At 36.3% G+C, this 20,212-nt stretch overlaps 2 protein-coding genes and 1 pseudogene across 2 annotated transcripts; all 3 read right to left on the reverse strand.

Moving 5' to 3' along the window:
* Positions 1-1,165: 1,165 nt before the first annotated feature.
* Positions 1,166-4,405, reverse strand: LOC106395038 (cytochrome P450 76C4-like). The gene is made up of 3 exons (XM_013835569.3): positions 3,930-4,405; positions 2,406-2,913; positions 1,166-1,846 (listed from the first exon to the last, which is right to left on the reverse strand). The coding sequence occupies exons 1-3, from the start codon at positions 4,319-4,321 to the stop codon at positions 1,247-1,249; spliced, it is 1,500 nt and encodes a 499-aa protein (XP_013691023.1). The 5' UTR covers positions 4,322-4,405; the 3' UTR covers positions 1,166-1,246.
* A 3,447-nt stretch (positions 4,406-7,852) lies between these two features.
* LOC106395287 (cytochrome P450 76C4) lies at positions 7,853-12,058 on the reverse strand. Its single transcript, XM_013835787.3, has 4 exons — positions 11,619-12,058; positions 9,877-10,399; positions 8,031-9,580; positions 7,853-7,915 (listed from the first exon to the last, which is right to left on the reverse strand). Exons 1-3 carry the CDS (start codon positions 12,011-12,013, stop codon positions 8,963-8,965), a joined length of 1,536 nt encoding a protein of 511 aa, XP_013691241.1. The 5' UTR covers positions 12,014-12,058; the 3' UTR covers positions 7,853-7,915; positions 8,031-8,962.
* Positions 12,059-17,339: 5,281 nt separating this feature from the next.
* Positions 17,340-19,765, reverse strand: LOC106394258 (annotated as a pseudogene).
* Positions 19,766-20,212: the final 447 nt, after the last annotated feature.

Raw genomic sequence — 20,212 nt, forward strand, 5'->3', positions numbered from 1 at the left:
TTTATGTCATAATTTGTTTAATGTCCAATCCGATCAACCCATGATATATTAATTATAGTTTTGTTCCATAATTTTTAATAAAAAATGATCTGATCCATCGGAAAGAAATTATATAATAACAACAAAAAATATTGTATATGTATAAATAAAATGATCAAATATATAAAAGTAATTATCGATAATATATACAAATAAACTCACCTCTTATCCTAGTAAGCAAATAACCATTTATTTTTTTTCTTCTATGATCTTTAGTTTACGTGTTTATGATTTTAATTTAGTATCTATCTTATTAAAGTAGAAATACTTTTAAAAAATGTTTGGAAACATGGATAGCACTAAAAAGATATTGTTTGGAAACATAGATATCAATATATTAAAAAAAATAATGAGGTTAGGTTATTTAGAAAAATTGAAAATCCATTATAGAAACTATATATTTGGGCCAGCCTTAAAATATACGAAAATGGTACAATCTAATTACCTAAAAATATATATTTATATAAAACTCTCTAGCTACAACAAATATATATATATATATATATTTATATAAAAGTTAAATATATATATATTTATATAAAAGTTAAATTAAAAATCCGTGCGGGTCAAAATCTAGTTTTTTTATTAAACCACTGTCTAAAATGTTTACAACCAGTAACTATTCTTGCGTTAAAAAAACTACTGTAGTAACTATTCTTTACTTTTAAATGCAAAATGCTAAGTATTAGCATTTAATCAAAGATTCGTTGCAAGAAGATAGCAAATCTTCAAAAACAAAAGATCATAGAAAAAGAAAAAGAATTGGTATTAGTTATACCTCCAGCGAGCAGACGACGGAGGAAGCCAGATGACTGGAACTTCGTCGTGACCAAAGGACCGTATCGAGTCAGTAGACTTACGACCAGACAAGAGTTGGTCGTGTGTTCTTAGAACCTCTCTTGCAGCTTCTGGTGAAGTTGTGACCACCGAATTTAAAGATCCAAGCTTAAGGCTCATTACTGGTCCATATGTTTTTGAGAGGTCGGTGAATGTTTCCGATGATCGGTAACCGTGGAGGTCCAGGAAGCAGCGTGGCGGTTAAGCAAGAGCATGTTGTTGACGTTTTACTTGTTGAGTTGTGGTGGTCATATTTTTTTTTTTTGAATAAAATGGTGTTCATATTAGATTACAATACAAAAACAAACTTTTAAAATTTCTTAAATACACATAAACATTATTAACCAAAAACACTATTACAAATGTTTAGCTAGTGGCGATTCTTTTTAACCGGAACCGCATGTAAAGAGTTGGCTTTGTGCAAGGTGATACCAAAGGTTTCATCCATGTTGACAGCATTTGGTAGCTTCCAGTCAAACGAATAAAGAAGAGAAACAAGCATTAGAGAGACAGTCTTCAGAGCCAAAGGCAATCCCGGACAAATTCTCCGCCCAGCCCCAAACGGTGTTAACTCGTAATCTCTGCCTTTAACACCAATATCTTTACCCAAAAACCTTTCTGGTTCGAACTGGTTCGGATTCTCCCACACCCCTGGATCTCGTCCTATGGCCCATACGTTCACCAAAACCTGAGCATCTTTAGGCACAAGGAAGCCAAAAATCTCTACATCAGTCTCAGCTTTCCGTGGGATGAGAAGAGGAACAGCTGGGTGCAAACGGAAAGTTTCTTTCACAACCGCTTGTAAATATGGCATTTCTGAGACATCAGGCTCTTGTAAGAACCCATTTTGGCCTATCATACGTTCGATCTCGGCCTGAGCTTTCGCCATCGTTTCAGGGTTAGTAAGTAACTCTGCCATTGCCCATTCTAGGGTACTAGAGGTTGTGTCCGTGCCTGCTACGAACATATCCTGACATACACTCACATATCAGACATCTCGACATATAAAAACAACAAATTATGCAATTCCAACTTAATTCTCTAAAATGTCTTTATATAATCACATTATCATACTTTTGACCTTTGACATATCCATCTATAATTTGTTGAAATTCTAAGATTAATCAATTTTTATCTCAGACGTTGATTTCATTAGCCTAAGTAGGGGTTATTGGTTGTTGTATTTTAATGGATTTGAAAATCCGAACTAAATCTAGTGTTATTGGTTCTATGATTTTCAAATCTGTATTAAAAACATGTGTTATTGGTTTAATGATTCATAAATTCTATATCAAATCAAGTGTTATTCAATCGTACGGATTTACTAATATATTTGATTTAATAATGAATTTGATTAGATTTGTTTGGATTTTTTAGTTAAAAATACAAAGACTCAAATCCGAGGGAAAACCTCCGGATTTGCATATTTTACTTGGATTTATAAATACTATATGGATTTCTAAATCAATCAAAATATGTAAACCAATAACACCTCCAGTCTCGATTATGTGGAAGATGGGAGGACTTACCAAGAGAAGGTGTTCAATATCATCATTCTCCAGTTCTGCTTCATGAAGTAGCACATCCAAAAAATCGCTGTTGGGAGCATCTTTTGGATTATTCCGCAATGATTTCTCCGCAGTTTTTGTATTGATGAACCCTCGGAAAACCTTAAACAACCTCTCTGAACATAACTTCATCTTCTTGGTATTACCTTGCAGATCAAGAAACCTAAGAAACGGGAAGAAGTTAGCAAGGTCTGGGCTCCCAGCAGCTTCCATGCCTCCAATAATTGAGTCATGAAATCCATTGGATTTTTCCGAGCCGTAGCTACAGAGATCAACCGAGAATAGAATGTTCGATATGATATTAAGAGTTGTGATGAAAGATGCACGAGAAATGTCAACAGCTTCTTCTCTCTCGCTGCTTGCTTCCATGAATCTCACAAGCTCTTGCACCTTTTTCATTCGCAGAGCTTTTGTGGCGTCAATACGCTGTGGCGAGAACAGGTTAGTCACCGATAGTTTTCTCAATAGTCTGAAACAAAACATAATAACAATTGATTACTTTCTTAGGGGTCTTTGTTGGCTTTGATTTTAATGTTTGCATATTACTTCATCCGTTTTAAAGATTTGTGTTTTAGAAAACAATTGTTTCAAAAAAGATATATGATTTACATTTTATATATATTTTTACTACATAATAAGAGTAAATTGTAAATTTTGAAAATCAATCATATTTTTTTTTGAGAAAGGATTTACTATTAAATAAAATTAATCATATTTATTAGATATTACTCTCTCTGTTTTAAAATAAGTGTAATTCTAACATTTTTTCTTGTTACACGAAAAATGTCATTTTACAATTCTAATGCAAATTATACTTATTTTCAGCTGAAAATTAATTGCAAATTGCATTGATTTTATAAACAATTTTATTTATCTCAAATACTATTGGATAAGTGTAATTAATAACAACTTGCATATATTTCAGTAACTTTCTTAATCTGTGTGAAAAATGTCATAGTGACACTTATTGAGAAACGGAGGGAGTATATTAGTTTAAATTTTAAGAAATAACTAATCACATAAATGAAACATTTATGATCAAAATTTAAATATGTTTTGTGTGGAAAAACTCAAAACATAAAGTTAGTGAGTAATAAATTACCATGTTAATAACTATGCTTACAAACTTTCAATATAAACACAATTGAAGGTTGTAAAAGTAATCATGAAAACCAAAAGAATTATTTAAGTATGCCTTTGCTAATTTAAAGTTCGGTTTTCTGTTATCATGTTTTCTTTTATCATCTATAACGTATTTAATTTGAATTTGAGTTATGATAATTATTGTGTATATATAAAATATAAAGAAAATATTTTATTTAGCAAAGATAAATGCAAAAATAATGAAGTATATGTTACGGTCTTTAGTTTGCGTTTGTAAGTTAAAACTTATAGCTATAGCCATTTGATCGAAACAAATCTTTATTAGCCAACTTGAGAAAAATAAACAAACCCCCATAAAAAATAATCGATAGTAGAAAGTACCTCCAACGAGCCGACGACGGATGAATCCATGCGACGGAAACTTTGTGGTGATTGATGGATCGTATCGTGTTAGGAGACATACGACCAGACAAGATTTGATCGTGTGTTCTTAGAACCTCTCTCGCAGCTTCTGGTGAAGTCACGATCACTGTGTTTAAACTTCCAAACTTCAGATGCATGATTGGTCCATATGTTCTCGAGAGGTCCGCGAATGAACGGTGTGGGAGTTTACCGACTTGGTGAATGTTACCTATAATCGGTAACGGTGGAGGTCCAGGAGGCAGCATGGCGGATCGGGTAGAGCTCCGTCGGAATCTTACCATGGCAATAATAAAGAAACATGATAGGATAAAGCAAAAGGGCAAGAACAAGTTTTCTGAGATAATTTCCATCTTTGTTTTCTCGGTTGATAGAAATTACAAAAGGTTGTCCAAATGTATAATATATATCTCTAGTTTCTACTAACGGTAGTTGACCAACGAAAATGGTATTATATATATATATATATTTTTCAATGCTTATGAAGTTGGTAATACATGACACAAAACTTTGTCTGAATCAATTATTGAGGCTCACGTAAAGAAAATAAATTCATAAATTTTATTATAAAACTCTGTTTATTATTATATTATGTGGCATTTGGCCTTTGGTAAGGATATTTATATTATGTGGCATCGCTTTTCCTTTTATACTTGTCTGTTTTCATTTATAAGAGACTAATAAATAATCTTTCTGATTTCAAAAGTAAGATTTTCTAGATATTTTTTCGTTTCATAAAATAGATTTTATATTTGTAAAGTACATTTATATATTTTAAGAAACGTTAATTAAGAATATTTTAATTGATCAAATATTATTGGTTAATAATTATTGAAAAATGTATAATAAAAATAAATAAAAATTTTAGTTGTGAACATTCATTATATTTTTAACATACATGAATACTCTAGAATTTTTTTTTTTCCAGAATGGAGAGTACTTCCATCGTGGTTGGCAATTCTTGGGTTCACCCCTTAAGGTAAACCTCTAGGTTCACCGACCAATATAATTTCATTATTTCAAATTTGATCTTTTGAAAAAGGAAACAAAATATTGTCAAGTTATATTATGTTTTTAATATAAACAAGTAAAAAAAAAATAGTAGTTACAGAAAAAAAAAATTAAAAAATATATTTTTAACGTCGTCAGCAAAACACTAAACCCTAAATCTTAAACCATAAACCCTTGGATAAACCATAAACCCTTGGGTAAACCCTAAACCCTTGGATAAACCCTAAACCTTTGGATAAACCCTAAACCATTGGATAAATCCTAAACTCTAAATAAAAACACTAAACACTAAACACTAAAACTCTAAACCCTAAATCATAAACCATAAACCTTTGAGTGTTTTAGTGTTTAGTAATTTTGATTTAGAGTTTAAGATTTATTTTAGAGTTTAAGGTTTACCCAAGGGTTTAAGGTTTATGATTTAGGGTTTACGGTTTAATGTTTTGCTGACGACGTTAAAAATATTTTTTTTTTGTCATTACTACTATTTTTTATTTATTTATTTTTATCTTTTAATTTTAAAAAGATAATATAATTTGATAATATTTTATTTTCTTTTTAAAAATATATCGAATATGAAATAACAAAATCCTATTGGTTAGTGAACTTCTAGGTTCAGCCTAGAGGGTAAACCCAAGAATAAGGCTTATCAGTTGATTGTCTTTATTTATTAGTAGCAGTTATCACCATGCATATCTCGAGGCAATCAGTTAATGCGAATCAAATCCCAAAGAATGCAGTGGATACTTGAGGCATTAAAAGTATCTGCGAAGCTTTTCAACACAATTGTTTCTAGGATATTACAATATGATAACATTGTATGCTTAGCTGACTTTATGAAGCTTCATCGCCAAGATGTGACAATTTTGTTTTAGAGAAATGTTTACTATGTATTAAATAAGAGATCCGCCATCCTAAGTTATAGCCAGGCTGGCTTAAACATTTACTGGGCCCCTGGACAATTCTTTTAAATTCATTATAAATTATTAAAAATAATAATTTAGGGCTCTTGCTAGAAAAAAAAATTGGGTCCTTTTCTATAGCTAAATTTGTTTGATTTTAGGAGGGATCTGGGCCGTTGCACTGCTGGCCCTCCTTCTTGAGCCAGCAGCCCTGGTTATAGCGTAGACTAGTGTTTATCGTTTTCTCTTCGTTATTACTGACGAAGTATATTTTGGTCGTTGAGGTCCAACATCCACCAGTGATAGATAGGATCCCAAATACTAGTGGGATCTACTATAGGCAGGGGCCAAGGCAGTACAACACTATGGGCAACGTACACCCACCAACAAAACCTTCTAGATTAGCCCATGACATGCCTTTTTAGGCCTGGAGTCGCATAGCCACCAGTGGCTGAAAAAATAGTATTCACCTTCTTTTATCTCTTCTATATTTTTGTTGGCGTTTTATTTTGAGTTGTGGTGGTAGTCGCTGAGATTATTATAAAACGAACACGGTCATTTGTCACACAAATAAAAAACATACCGGGGGGCCATGTGTAACTCTAGGCCAAAGAAATGGTTTGCTTGTCAAGTAAAAGGCTATAATATACAATTACAATAGATCCAGAACAATCTGTAAAGTTACCACCAGAGTGTAAAACAGTCGCTATGCTGATAGCTAAGTTTGTATTCAAAACCACTACGAATTAAGAAATGTTTAATTTGGGCTTATTTTATTGAGGCGGTCCCAATAACGCAATAATTGCATAACGAATAAGTCAATTTATAAGGTACGATCTGCATATAAGATGAAGAGAGAAGTCACGTGTACAGCACGTGGAGTCTTATGAAGGCTGAGTAAAAGACTTGGATGAAGCTAGATGGTTTGCTGTTAGTGTTTTCTAGCTTATCTACGATTGCTTTGGTTGTTCTTGAGCTTTGGCCACTTTCTGGGATTGTAAGAGACTCAGGGAGAAATCTCTGGAGTATGGGCTCCAGGTCTCACTAGAGATCCTGAATTCCTGATATTGTAATTCATTCTTTTTTGAACAACTTGTGATTCATTCCTGATATTGTAATTCATTCATTTACAGTAATAATACACTACTTGTGCTCTATCATTATATATATTCGTCCTGGTATTACTTATATCCAACTACACAGAGTATAACTGATAATATTATATAGCTTTGGAAGTAAATGTTTGGTGTAGTGTAAATTTCATTAGCTGGAGATCATCAGCTAACAGCATCCTCCTTGTTTGGGACGGCCTAATAAATACAGTTGGTAAGCTTATGTAAGACCTAAGTTGGCAACGCCACTATAGACTTGTAGTTTCCTGGCTTCGAATCCTTTTTCAGTCATAAACTTATAGTTTCTTGACTACGAATCATTTTCAAATGAAAACCTATGATCAGTAACAACTTTTTTTTTGTGCAAACATGTTTTCCATTACTTAAACTTGAAGATCCCTACAATAGTTCATAGCTTTTATAGCTCCATTAGCATTACAAACTGCTAACTTGGTGGCTGAACAAGAGTTTAAAGTACTTAAGATAAATAAACTACCTAACTTCAATTGCCAAGCTTCATGAAAGATCCTATAGAGACCAATGTGATTGTTGACAGGGGCGAAGGCACGTTGATGGTAATGGGCTTCACTCCCAGGCTTAACACTCTGATTACAAAATTCACAAAACAATGAGTTTAAATTTGCCTCACAAGAATCATTTGAGGCGAAAAAGACGAGACTTTAGGCATGTAAGAGTAAATAAAAACACTAAAAGGATTGCACTTTCTATACAGATGTAATCAAGATCAAAGAGACTACACCATGATTAAGTTGTTATATACCAAAATATTTATTTAATTCAGTGTAATGAATCCTAAAAGTAATTTAATTTATATAAATTAGAACGCAACACTATACCATGGCAGCATCAACTCCAGCTTTAGCTTTCTTGTTTTTCTTCTCTACAACTTGTTTAGTAGAATCTGAAAGGAAGAGCATATACAACAAACAGTCAGACACATAGAGAAATCACAAATACACATTAAAAAAAAAACTCTTTCTTTTTCTCTACTAGTAGAGAAAAAAAAAAGGAGGTACCTTGAGGAGGCGGAGGAGAGGTGTAGTTCATGAGAACACGGAGCTTGGAAGGAAGAGCATCTTGCTTCGAACGATCAGGCGGCGGCGGGAGTCTCGCCGGTCCGCCATGAGATGCCAAATAGTTTTTCTCTCTCCAAATAGTTGCCCTACTTAGAACATGATTAATGGGGAAGACCAATTTGGGATTCTTAGAGTATGATTTGACATTTTTAGAAACGTCTCTTATATATAAGAGGCGTATCTTATATTACATTAAGAGCCTCATCCTAAGAACCTGTATTGATCATGGTCTTAGCAGCCGCTCGATTAAATTGGGCCCTGGCCCATATATTTAACCTATAACATTTCACCAAACCAAAAAAAAATCATACTATTACAAGTTTTATTTTCTAATAATTTTGTGCATTTTCAAATCTAAACTATTAAAAACATACTCACTGGGAGTATCTAACCAAAAATTTCAAAAATATTAAAAGATACAAATATTATATTTTAATAGATGAGTATGTTAAAATTCTTGGAAAACCAACCAATAATATCTCATTTGACATATTATTGGTTGAATTTCCAAGAATTTTAACATATTTTTAATTAAATAATATTTGTTATATATATACATACACTAATATGTAAGTTTAGAACTCCATTGTTCCCATTGGAATTTCTCTAAAGCTCTTTCTTTGCATTCATTACTATCTTCGTGTTTTTTTATTGGGCTAATGATATACTAATTCGGAACAAAGTTTAGTATGTACTTCTTCAACCCTAGCCATCTCTCATGGGAAGAAAACTTCAAACTTAAACAGCCAAGAACTATACCTTTGTGATGATCTTTTTATTTTATGTATAACGGTTTGATGGAAACTTTTAAACAACGAGTTACACATTTAAACCTAAAAAAAACAAGAGATAGAACTGCAATAGTACAATGGTTACTTATATGCGCGTTTCTTGACAGGAACGGCATGTAAGGGGTTGGTCCTATGTAATGTAATACCAAATGTCTCGTCCATGTCCAAATCCTCAGAAGCAACACCATTTGGAAGCTTCCAATCAAAGAAATAAAGAAGTGAAGCAAGCATGAGTGACACAGTCACCACAGCCAAAGGCAACCCTGGACAGATTCTTCGTCCGCCCCCAAATGGTGTTAACTCATAGTCTCTACCTTTCACATCAGTCTCTTTACCCAAAAACCTCTCTGGTTCGAACCGGGTCGGATTCTCCCACACTGCTGGATCTCGTCCTATAGCCCAAACGTTCACAAGAACTTGAGTGTCTTTAGGCACCATGAACCCAAGCACCTTCACGTCAGCTTCAGCTTTACGTGGGACGAGAAATGGAGCAGCAGGATGTAATCGGAAAGTTTCTTTCACAACTGCTTGTAAATACGGCAAATGTGAGATATCAGCCTCTTGAACGATGCCGTTTTGGCCTATCACACAATCCATCTCGGTTTGAGCTCTGGCTAGTGATTTTGGGTTATTAAGTAACTCTGCCATTGCCCACTCTAGGGTGCTAGAGCTTGTATCCGTGCCTGCTGCAAACATATCCTGACATATTATCACATATTAGGAATTTAGGATTTATAAAACTGCATATCAAAATGAATGGATAATTTTTGCAAGATGGTAAGATTTTTTAAAATGACTATGAAGTTATGGACCTAATTAAATGAATGTGTATTTTATAGTACACAGTTCAAATTATGTTAAGTTAGTTCTCTTTAGTAGAAGAAGTTGAAATTATGACCCCTTAAACCTCTTATATGTGATCAAAGAATTTTAACCATTAGGTCCCATTTTTGGTGGTAAGACCTATTTTGGTTTAAGATGATGGTAAGACTTACCAATAGAAGGTGTTCAATATCGTTATTGTCAAGCTCGGATTCATCTCCTTCCGCTAGGACGAGAAGCGCATCTAGGAAGTCACTGTCTGAGACATCTTTAGAGTTATCCAATGATTTCTCCGTCCGTTTAGCATCAATGAATCCACGGAAAACCCTAAACAATCCCTCCGTGCAAGCCTTCATATTTTTCCTATTACCTTGCAGATCAAGAAACCTCATAAACGGAAAGTAATTGGCAGCATCTGGTTTCCCGGCAGCTTCCATTGTAGCAATCACCGTGTCCCGAAATCTATTGGATTTGCTCGTGACGTCGTAGCTACCGAGATCAACCGAAAACAGAATGTTTGATATGATATTAAGAACTGTGGTGAAAGATGCACGAGAGATATCAACAGCCTCTTCTTTCTCGCTACGCTCATGCATGAAGCTCACAAGCTCTTGCATCTTCTTCATTCGCAGAGCTTTCGTAGCTTCCATACGCTGCGGTGAAAACATCTGATTTATCGACAATTTCCTCAACATCCTGAAACAAAACATAACAGCGATCCATTATTACTGTAGTACGGTAATATGTTGCTTGTATGTTTGACTTGAATGTTACTTTGTCAAAAAAAAATTTTGAATCTTACTAAATGAAGTAAAGTACGTACAAAAATACAAGGTTCCAGTATGAACAAATAAACAACCATTTGAAAATACAAAACTAAAACGAAGTGGAAAAAGAAAAAAAAAATAGATTTGACTCTATAATGTTTATTTCCCGTTATATTTAGTATAAATTGATTGGAAATAAAATCTTAAGCTTTGTGCTTATACCTTTTTATTTTTTCTGCATTTATATAAGAAAGCCCTTAATAAAAAAAACAAATTATTTGGAAATAGTAAAAGTAAACACGAAATTCAAACGCAAAAAATAGATTTTCCTAGAGTTTAGTTTATATATAAACAAAAGACTTTACCTCTTAAAAAAGACTTTACCTAGCTAGCAAACTCAAAAACAAAAGGAAAAATTTTATGTTTACCACTTTCATGGCACTAAAGAGACATTTTCATTTTTACCACCACTAAATAGACATTTTCAAAAATACGTTATTCATTAAGTGACAAAAGACTCTTATACCTTTATTCTCTATATATATAATAAATTATTATTTAAATATGTAAAAAAAATAATATTTTTTAATGTTTTCGAATTATAATTTTTCAAATTCAATTTTTTTTATAAATTTTGTTTTTATTAATTTGTTTTTCGATTTTTTTTTTTTCAAATTTTTTTTTTCAAATCGAAAATTATGTTTGAAACTATTTTTTAAAATTTTCTTGTATTTTTAAGTATTTATTTATATATTTATTATAATTCTAAATTTCATATTTCAATAACACTGGTCCACCCTTCAACTCTAAACCCTAAGTGTAGATTAGTTAATCCTAAGAGTATAAGTGTCTTTTACTCTTCATTAAAAGGGAGAGTAAAAGTGATTAGTGTAGACATGAAAATTGGTACTATGAACGTAGTATTCGTGGCAATTTCCCAAAACAAAATAATACAACTAAAAACAATATGATATTTCGTTTACATGTTTCCAATTTTTATTTAACAACTAATTAAAAGTTTACAACAAGTGACTATTCTTTACTTATTGATGCAATTAACATTTGATCAAAGATTAGTTGCAGTCAGATAGCAAATCTTCAAAAACAAAGAGATCGATCATAGAAAATAAAATCGGTATTAGTTATACCTCCAACGAGCAGACGACGCAGGAAGCCAGATGACTGAAACTTCGTGGTGACCAACGGACCGTATCGAGTCAGTAGACTTACGGGCAGACAAGATTTGGTCATGTGTTCTTAGAACCTCTCTTGCAGCTTCTGGTGAAGTTATGACCACCGACTTTAAAGATCCAAGATTAAGGCTCATTACTGGTCCATAGGTTTTTGAAAGGTCGGCGAATGAGCGGTGTGGGTTTTTACCAACTTGGTGAATGTTTCCGATGAACGGTAATCGTGGAGGTCCAGGAGGCAGCGTAACGGTTAGGCGAAAGCCCCGTCGGAATCTTGCGGTGATTAAGACAAGGAAACATGATGAGATAAAGCAAGAGAGCAAGGACATAGCATTTTCTGAAGTGATCTCCATCTGGTGTTTCTTAAGGGATAGAAAAACGTAACGAATCTATGTAACTGAAGGGGATATTTATAAAGTTTAGGTCTAAAATATACCGGATTATCTGCTAGTAGGCCTTTCTTTGTATGATAAAGAAAAACCACATGATGTTTTTCTATTATAGTTTCTTGACTTCGAATCATTTTTCAGTTATATTTCTTTGACTTCAAATCGTTTTTAAATTAAAAACATATGATCAATAACAACATATTCGACAACGATCTACTAACATACGCAAAGGTGTAAAATGTAGTCAGTCGCTTTGACGAAAAGCCAAATGATTGTTTGAGCTTATTTATGTGTTTTACATTGACCTATAGATATAACCAATGCTAATATCAACATGGATGCCTCAACTTCTACAAACCTTAGCCATCTTATGAGAAGATATCTTGCAAATTACAACTGAGACAAAACGTTTAAGAAATGAGATGAATTTAAGCGCAGTCAGAGAGCTATGGAAAACAGAGAACTTTACTGAATGTTTCTGAAGTTTATTATTCTCAAACTTAACCATTACAAGAGTGACTCTAAGTTTATTTATACAAACGATTGGAACCATCTAGAGGTCTAACAGGTGTCTCTGACAGCTCAGTCATCCTTATCCTTCAGAGCGTCGTATCTGTTGCTAAGCTGCATCTTGGGAGGCGAGAGTTCCGTACCTTTGGCTGCTTTGCCTTTCTCCTTGACTGAAGTTGTGACCGTTGAAGATGTTTGTCTTGTAGCCGAAGATGCTCTGGGCTTTGTCTGAGTGAAGCCCATCGTCTTAACATCTTCTGGTCCACTGGGCTTAATACCCCCGCGCAAACTCGAGGTGGGTGGAAAGGCCACACCGAGTTTTAAACGAAGATCATAGAAGCTGTGCTGAGGCAGAGGTTTAGTAAAGATGTCTGCAAGTTGTTGAGCTGCGGGAATGTGTTTCACCACCAAAGTCCCAGCTGCAACCTTCTCTCTCGCAAAGTGGTAATGAGTAGCAAAATGCTTGGACTTCTTGTGCAGTACCGGATTAGCAGTTAAGTGAACTGCCGCCAAGTTGTCACAATATATCTCAGCTACTTCAGGTTGAGGAACTCCAACACTCTTCAGAATCGAACATATCCAGGATAGTTCTGCAGCAGTATCAGACAAGGTTCGATACTCAGCCTCAGTGGATGATCTAGAGACAGAATCTTGCTTTGTTGCCGACCAAGAGATGATGTTTGTGCCAAGAAAAGTGCAGAAACCTCCAGTTGATCGTCTCGTGTCTCTACACCCTGCCCAGTCACTGTCACAATAAGCTCTCACTTGTGAATTTGTATCGGACTCGAGATACAGACCCATCTGAATCGTGCCTTTGAGATAACGCAACACTCGTTTCAGAAGATGAAAATCAGCCATCGTCGGTTTGTGCATCTTTTGGCAAACCAAATTGACAGCAAATTGAATGTCTGGTCGGGTAAGGGTGAGGTACTGAAGCTTCCCTGCTAAACTTCTGAAGTATTTTGGATTTTCAAAGTACTCTTCTTGATGTGGGACTCTGTCAAGTTGCAGAGGCAAAGGTGTTGGCATGGGTGCACAGTCTGACATTCCTGCGGCTTCAAGAAGATCTGCTGCATATTTTTCTTGGTTAAGGAACAGTCCTGTTGGAGTGAACTGCGCCTGAATTCCCAAGAAATAACTGAGAGGTCCCATGTCCTTCATACGGAACTGTTTGCTCAGGTCTTTAAGCAATCGTTGTATTAGCGTCTGGTTGTTTCCAGTAAGCACCATATCATCAACGTAAAGGAGCAGGAAGATAACATCACGATCCTTCTGATACACAAACAGTGAGGGATCCCAAGTGTTGCAGATGAAGCCAAACTGAATAAGGTAGGAACTGAACTTATCAAACCAAGCACGAGGAGCTTGTTTGAGACCATAGATTGCCTTGTGAAGCAAGCAAACATACTCAGGATGTTCTTTATCTTCAAACCCGGGTGGTTGTCGCATATATACTGTCTCAGATAAGTCACCATGCAAAAATGCATTCTTGACATCTAACTGCTTGATGTCCCACCTTTCAATAACTGCAATGTGAAGCACCATTCGAACCGTTGCAGTTCGAACCACCGGACTGTAAGTCTCTAAGAAATTAACTCCTTCTTCTTGTTCATTGCCTCTAGCAACCAATCTTGAACGAAGCTTCTGTACAGTCCCATCTGCGTTCAATTTAGTCTTGTGTATCCATCCACTACCAATGGGGTGGCCCCTTGTGGTAGAGATACTAAACTCCAAGTTTTAGTCTCCTGGCAGGTACCAATCTCTTCTCCCATTGCTGCATTCCAACCAGGATGCTTCAAAGCTTCAGCTATTGTTCTCGGAGGCTGAGGAACTCCTTTTATAGTGATTAAAGCATATCGCGGGTTGGGTTTCATAACACCAGTTTTTGCTCTTGTCGTCATGCCATGAGTGTTGCCCACTGGTTGATCCACTTCTTGAATGACTGGATCCAGTGGAGGCTGTGATGCATTTGACGAGTCTGAGCTGTGTTGGTTCCCTGCTGATACTGCTGGAGAAGCACCAGGAGAATTTGGCTGCTGAGTAGAAAGAGGAACTGATATACCAATGTCTTCATCAACCCTCTGGTTCATAATGTCTTCACGAGCTGAGTCTATTGTTTTATGTTGCAGACTCCACGCTGTAGTCAGAGTAGTAGATGGAGACGGAAGGAGATGTTGATAAGTGTCTTTATACGGCATTCGTTCTTCATCAAAAAGCACATGACGATTGATAAAGACACGACCAGTAGGTGGGTGATAACAGCGATACCCTTTGTACTTCTCGTTGTAGCCAATAAACACACAGAGAAGAGATTTTGGATCAAACTTGTTGTTGGCATAAGGTCGCAGATAAGGGTACAAGCACAACCGAATACTCTTAGTGCAGTGTAGATGGGAGGACTTCCATTCAACCGCTCAAAAGGACTGACCATCTTGTTGTTGACCGTTGTAGGTAATAGGTTACTAAGGAAGGCAGATGTGAAGAAAGCCTCAACCCACAAGTTTAAGGGCAGATGACTCTGATAAATCATCGACAAGCCTAACTCTGTGATGTGCATGTGACGCCTTTCTGCAATGCCATTCTGTTCTGGAGTGTGAGGACAAGAGATAAAATGTCTGATTCCAGCTGCTGTGAAGTGATCAGACAGGTTCTTGTTAACAAACTCGCCACCACCATCAGACTGAAAGACTGAAATTTTCTGTTTGTACTGATTTTCGACTTGAGATTGAAAGGCTTTGAAGATAGTAAACACATCAGACTTCATTTTAAGTGGGTAGAGCCAACAAAATCTTGAGTAATTGTCGATGAAAACTACATAGAATCTGAAGCCTTGAGTTGATACAACAGGAGCAGGACCCCATACATCACAGTGTATCCTCTCAAGAGGTCTACTTGAACGAAAATCAGAACTAGAAAAGGGAAGTCTACATGTCTTGCCAAGTTGACATGATTCACACATTGACTGAGAAGTCTTATTGAACGAAATGGCTTTTATTGTTGAAAGATGCTTCAAAACTTGATCATTTGGATGGCCTAGTCTCTTGTGCCACACTCCATCGCTTGCAACTTGCTGTCTAAAGGAGTAAAACGTCAAGAGCTGCGGAACATCCAGCCGATAAAGTCCTTTAATCTTGTTACCCTTACTGAGAACTCTGCAGGTTGCTTTGTCCTTTACACACACAGTAGTAGAGTCAAAAGTAAATTCACAGGGGAAGTCATCTGTGAGCTTTGACACTGACAGCAGAGATTTGGTGATATCAGGGCATATAAGAACATCAGAAAGAGGGATTTTACCTGACTGAGTCGGGATGGAAGCAGAACCAACATGAGTGATGGGGAGAAACTCACCGTTACCAACCATCACCTGATCCAAACCAGCATACGGCTGAGCTGTATCAAGATGATCAACCGAGTTCGTGACATGATGCGATGAACCACTGTCTGGATACCACTCAGCTCCTGATGGTGTGGACTGGTTGTGAGCTGCCACCGTTGTGAGAACATTCGCCTGAGGAGGAGGATCACTGACCACAAAGTTAACATCGAACCTCTTGTAGCATTTGTAGGCTGGATCATATTTGCCACATATCTGACATGTAGGACGTTGATTGTCAGAAGCAGAGGACGTTCTTTGCGCGCCTTGACCAAACTGCTGAGGAAAACCTCGACCTTGCGTGGAGTAAGAGGCGCGACCACGATAGCCTCCTCTGTTCTGGCCTCTTCCTCGTCCAGAGTATCCTCCTCTGTTGGCATAGAAGGCTTGATGAGGTGAAACATCAGTCTGCTGCTGATAGGTTTGGAGCTTATCATCAAAGCCAGTGAGCTTGTGAACGACATCTTCAAAGCACGGACCAGGAAAGACATCCATCGAGTGCTCAATGACGGTGGTAACAGCTTCATATTCTCGACCCAAACCGTTCAATACACCGTAGATCTTCTCATGCTCAGTGATTGGAGCACCAATCGAATCAAGCTGGTCACTGAGAGATTTGATTTCGGAAAGGTACTCAGTCATCGTCTTGTTGCCTTTGACCGTCGTTTGAACACGCCGCTGAAGATCGAGACGTCGAGTTGCTGAAACCCTATTGTACTTCTTTCCCAACGCAAGCCAAACCTCTTGGGAAGACTGAAGACCATAAATAGATTTCAAAGCGTCTTCAGACAAAGTACCATAGATCCAAGCGAGAATGAGTTTGTCTTTTTGCAACCACCGGAGAAACTCAGGGTTTGGAGCTTCGACTTCTTGATCTCCATTTCGAACCGTGATCGTGTCGGTAGGGCTAGGTTGAGCTCCGGTCACATAGCCAAGAAGCATCTGGCTTGACAGGAACTGCTCGAACTGAAGCTTCCATAGAAGGTAATTTCCTTCCTTGAGCTTCAAAGTAACGACCTGAGTGATCGTGAGAGAGGTAACAGGAGGTTGATTTCCATCCATGGCTCTGATACCATAAGCGCAGTCAGAGAGCTATGGAAAACAGAGAACTTTACTGAATGTTTCTGAAGTTTATTATTCTCAAACTTAACCATTACAAGAGTGACTCTAGGTTTATTTATACAAACGATTGGAACCATCTAGAGGTCTGACAGGTGTCTCTGACAGCTCAGTCATCCTTATCCTTCAGAGCGTCGTATCTGTTGCTAAGCTGCATCTTGGGAGGCGAGAGTTCCGTACCTTTGGCTGCTTTGCCTTTCTCCTTGACTGAAGTTGTGACCGTTGAAGATGTTTGTCTTGTAGCCGAAGATGCTCTGGGCTTTGTCTGAGTGAAGCCCATCGTCTTAACATCTTCTAGTCCACTGGGCTTAATAGAATTTTGTTTTCATTTAAATAAAAAGGGTCAATAATTATATGGTTTTTGATTTTCATTCATAAGATAAATAAGTTTTTATACTTTTTCAGTACATATCACAACTGTTTAACTACTGACGATTTTTTTTTTTTAACTGGAACCGCAATTAACGGGTTGGCCTTGTGCAAAGTAATACCAAAGGTTTCATCCATGTCGACGGAGTTTGGAAGCTTCCAGTCAAAGGAGTAAAGAAGAGAAACAAGCATAAGAGATACGTACCGTCTTCACAGCCAAAGGCATTCCCGGACAAATTCTTCGTCCTGCCCCAAACGGTGTAAGCTCATAGTCTCTACCTTTCACATCAGTCTCTTTCCCCAAAAACCTTTCTGGCTCGAATCGGGCCGGGTCCTCCCACACGTTAGGGTCTCGTCCTATGGCCCATACGTAATACGTTCACCAAAACCTGAGCATCTTTAGGCACAAGGTATCCAAAAATCTCTACATCGGTCTCAGCTTTCCTTGGGAGGAGAAGAGGAACAGTTGGATGCAAACGGAAAGTTTCTTTCACAACCGCTTGTAAATAAGGCATTTCTGAGATATCAGGCTCCTGAACCAACCCGTTTTGGCCTATCATATGTTCGATCTCGGCCTGAGCTTTCGCCAGCGTTTTAGGGTTAGTAAGTAACTCTGACATTGCCCATTCTAGGGTACTAGAGCTTGTCTCCGTGCCTGCTGTAAACATATCCTGACATATAATCACATATTAGTGAGCTAGGCTTTTCATACAAAAAAAATCATGCGCGTCCAACTCAAAACAAAGCTCTAAAAATATTTTATATCCATCTATGATTTACTGAAATCCAAAGATTAATATGTAATTATATATATATATATATATATATATGTATTTATTTCAGAACTAATTGACATTGGTTTCACTACCCTGGAAGTCTTGATTATGTGCAAGATAGTAGGACTTACCAAGAGAAGGTGTTCAATATCGTTATTGTCGAGTTCTGTTTCATCAAGAAGCGCATCCAAAAAATCGCTGTTGGAAGCATCTTTTGTGTTATTCCGCAATAATTTTTCCAAAGTTTTAGTATCGATGAACCCTCGGAAAACCTTAAGCAAATTCTCTATAAAGAACTTCATCTTCTTGGTATTACCTTGCAGATCAAGAAACCTAAGAAACGGGAAGAAGTTAGCAAGGTCTGGGCTCCCAGCAGCTTCCATGCCTCTAATAACTGAGTCATGAAATCCGTTGGATTTTTCCGAGCCGTAGCTACCGAGATCAACGGAGAAAAGAATGTTTGATATGATATTGAGAGTTGTGGTGAAAGATGCACGAGACATATGAACAGCGTCTTCTCTCTTGCTGCTTTCATCCATGAACTTCACAAGCTCTTGCACCTTTTTCATCCGCAGAGCTTTACTGGCTTCAATACGTTGTGGCGAGAACAGGTGAGTCACCATTAGCTTTCTCAACAGTCTGAAACGAAACATAACAACAATTGATTACTGTCTTAGGGGTCTTTATTGTTGCGTTTCATGTTTAATGTTTGCATGATAATAAATTATCAGGTTAATTATTATGTTTACAAGAATCATTAATTTGCCTTTGCTAAAATGCTAACTAAGTACGGTTTCCTGCTTTAATGTAAAAAAAAAACAATTTGAATTTTAATTGCCAATTAGGATACGGCAATTTCCCTAGTACAAACTAAGTATGTATAAAGAAAATATATTATTTAGCAAAGACAAAGCAGATATACTACAAGTCTACAACTAAAAATTGTATGGTCATTAGTTTGCGTTCAAGACCTATAACTATAGTGTATTTTCTTAAAAATGTTAACGAAATAGTCTAACTCAAAGACAAGTACATGCATTTGATCAAAACCATCCAAAATTTTAGTAGCAAAACTCGATAGATAAAAACACTCACAGGAATTGATAGTACTTAGATTATACCTCCAACGAGCCGACGACGGATGAAGCCATCCAACGGAAACTTTGTCGTGATTGATGGACCGTATAGAGTTAGGAGCGTCACGACCAGACAAGGTTTGATCGTGTGTTTTCAGAACCTCTCTTGCAGCTTCTGGTGAAGTTACGATCACTTTAAACGTCCAAATTTTAGATGCATGATTGGTCCATATGTTCTCGAGAGGTCCGCAAATGCACGGTGTGGGAGTTTACCGACTTGGTGAATGTTACCTATGATCGGTAAACGTGGAGGTCCAGGCGGCAGCATAGCGGATCGGGTAGAGTTCCGTCGAAATCTTACCATGGTAAAGATAAAGAAACATGGTAGTATAAAGCAAAAGGGTAATAACAGGTTTTCTGAGACAATTTGCATCTTTGTTTTCTCAGTTGATAGAAACTGCACAAAGTTGTCTATATATATAATACTTTTAGTATCTACAGTTGGTAGTTTGACCAACGAAAATGGTATTAAATATATATATGAATTTTACAATGCTTATGAAGTAGGCAATATATTATTTTTGTAAACTAAGTAGGTAATATATTATACAAACTTTATTTGAATCATCTATTTAGGTATAAGTGTCGTTTTAGGTTTCGGCACACGGATTAAGGAAACAATTAATTTTGTACATTTTCTATAAAAAAACACTATTACCTATACAGCTAACCATATTTCAACCAATAGAAAAATAAATTTTTCATAAAATTAATAAATTTTGCATAAAATTAATAAATTTTGCATTGAAAATCGAAAACGACACTTATTTTGTAACGAAAAAAATTCTCTAAAACGATAATTAATATGAAACGGAAGGAGTAATATATTATATGTGACATTTGGCCGTTGATTTTTTGGTTACGCGTCAGTTTTGCAACT

The sequence above is a fragment of the Brassica napus genome, chromosome C4, assembly GCF_020379485.1.
Source record: "Brassica napus cultivar Da-Ae chromosome C4, Da-Ae, whole genome shotgun sequence".
Lineage (NCBI taxonomy): Eukaryota > Viridiplantae > Streptophyta > Magnoliopsida > Brassicales > Brassicaceae > Brassica > Brassica napus.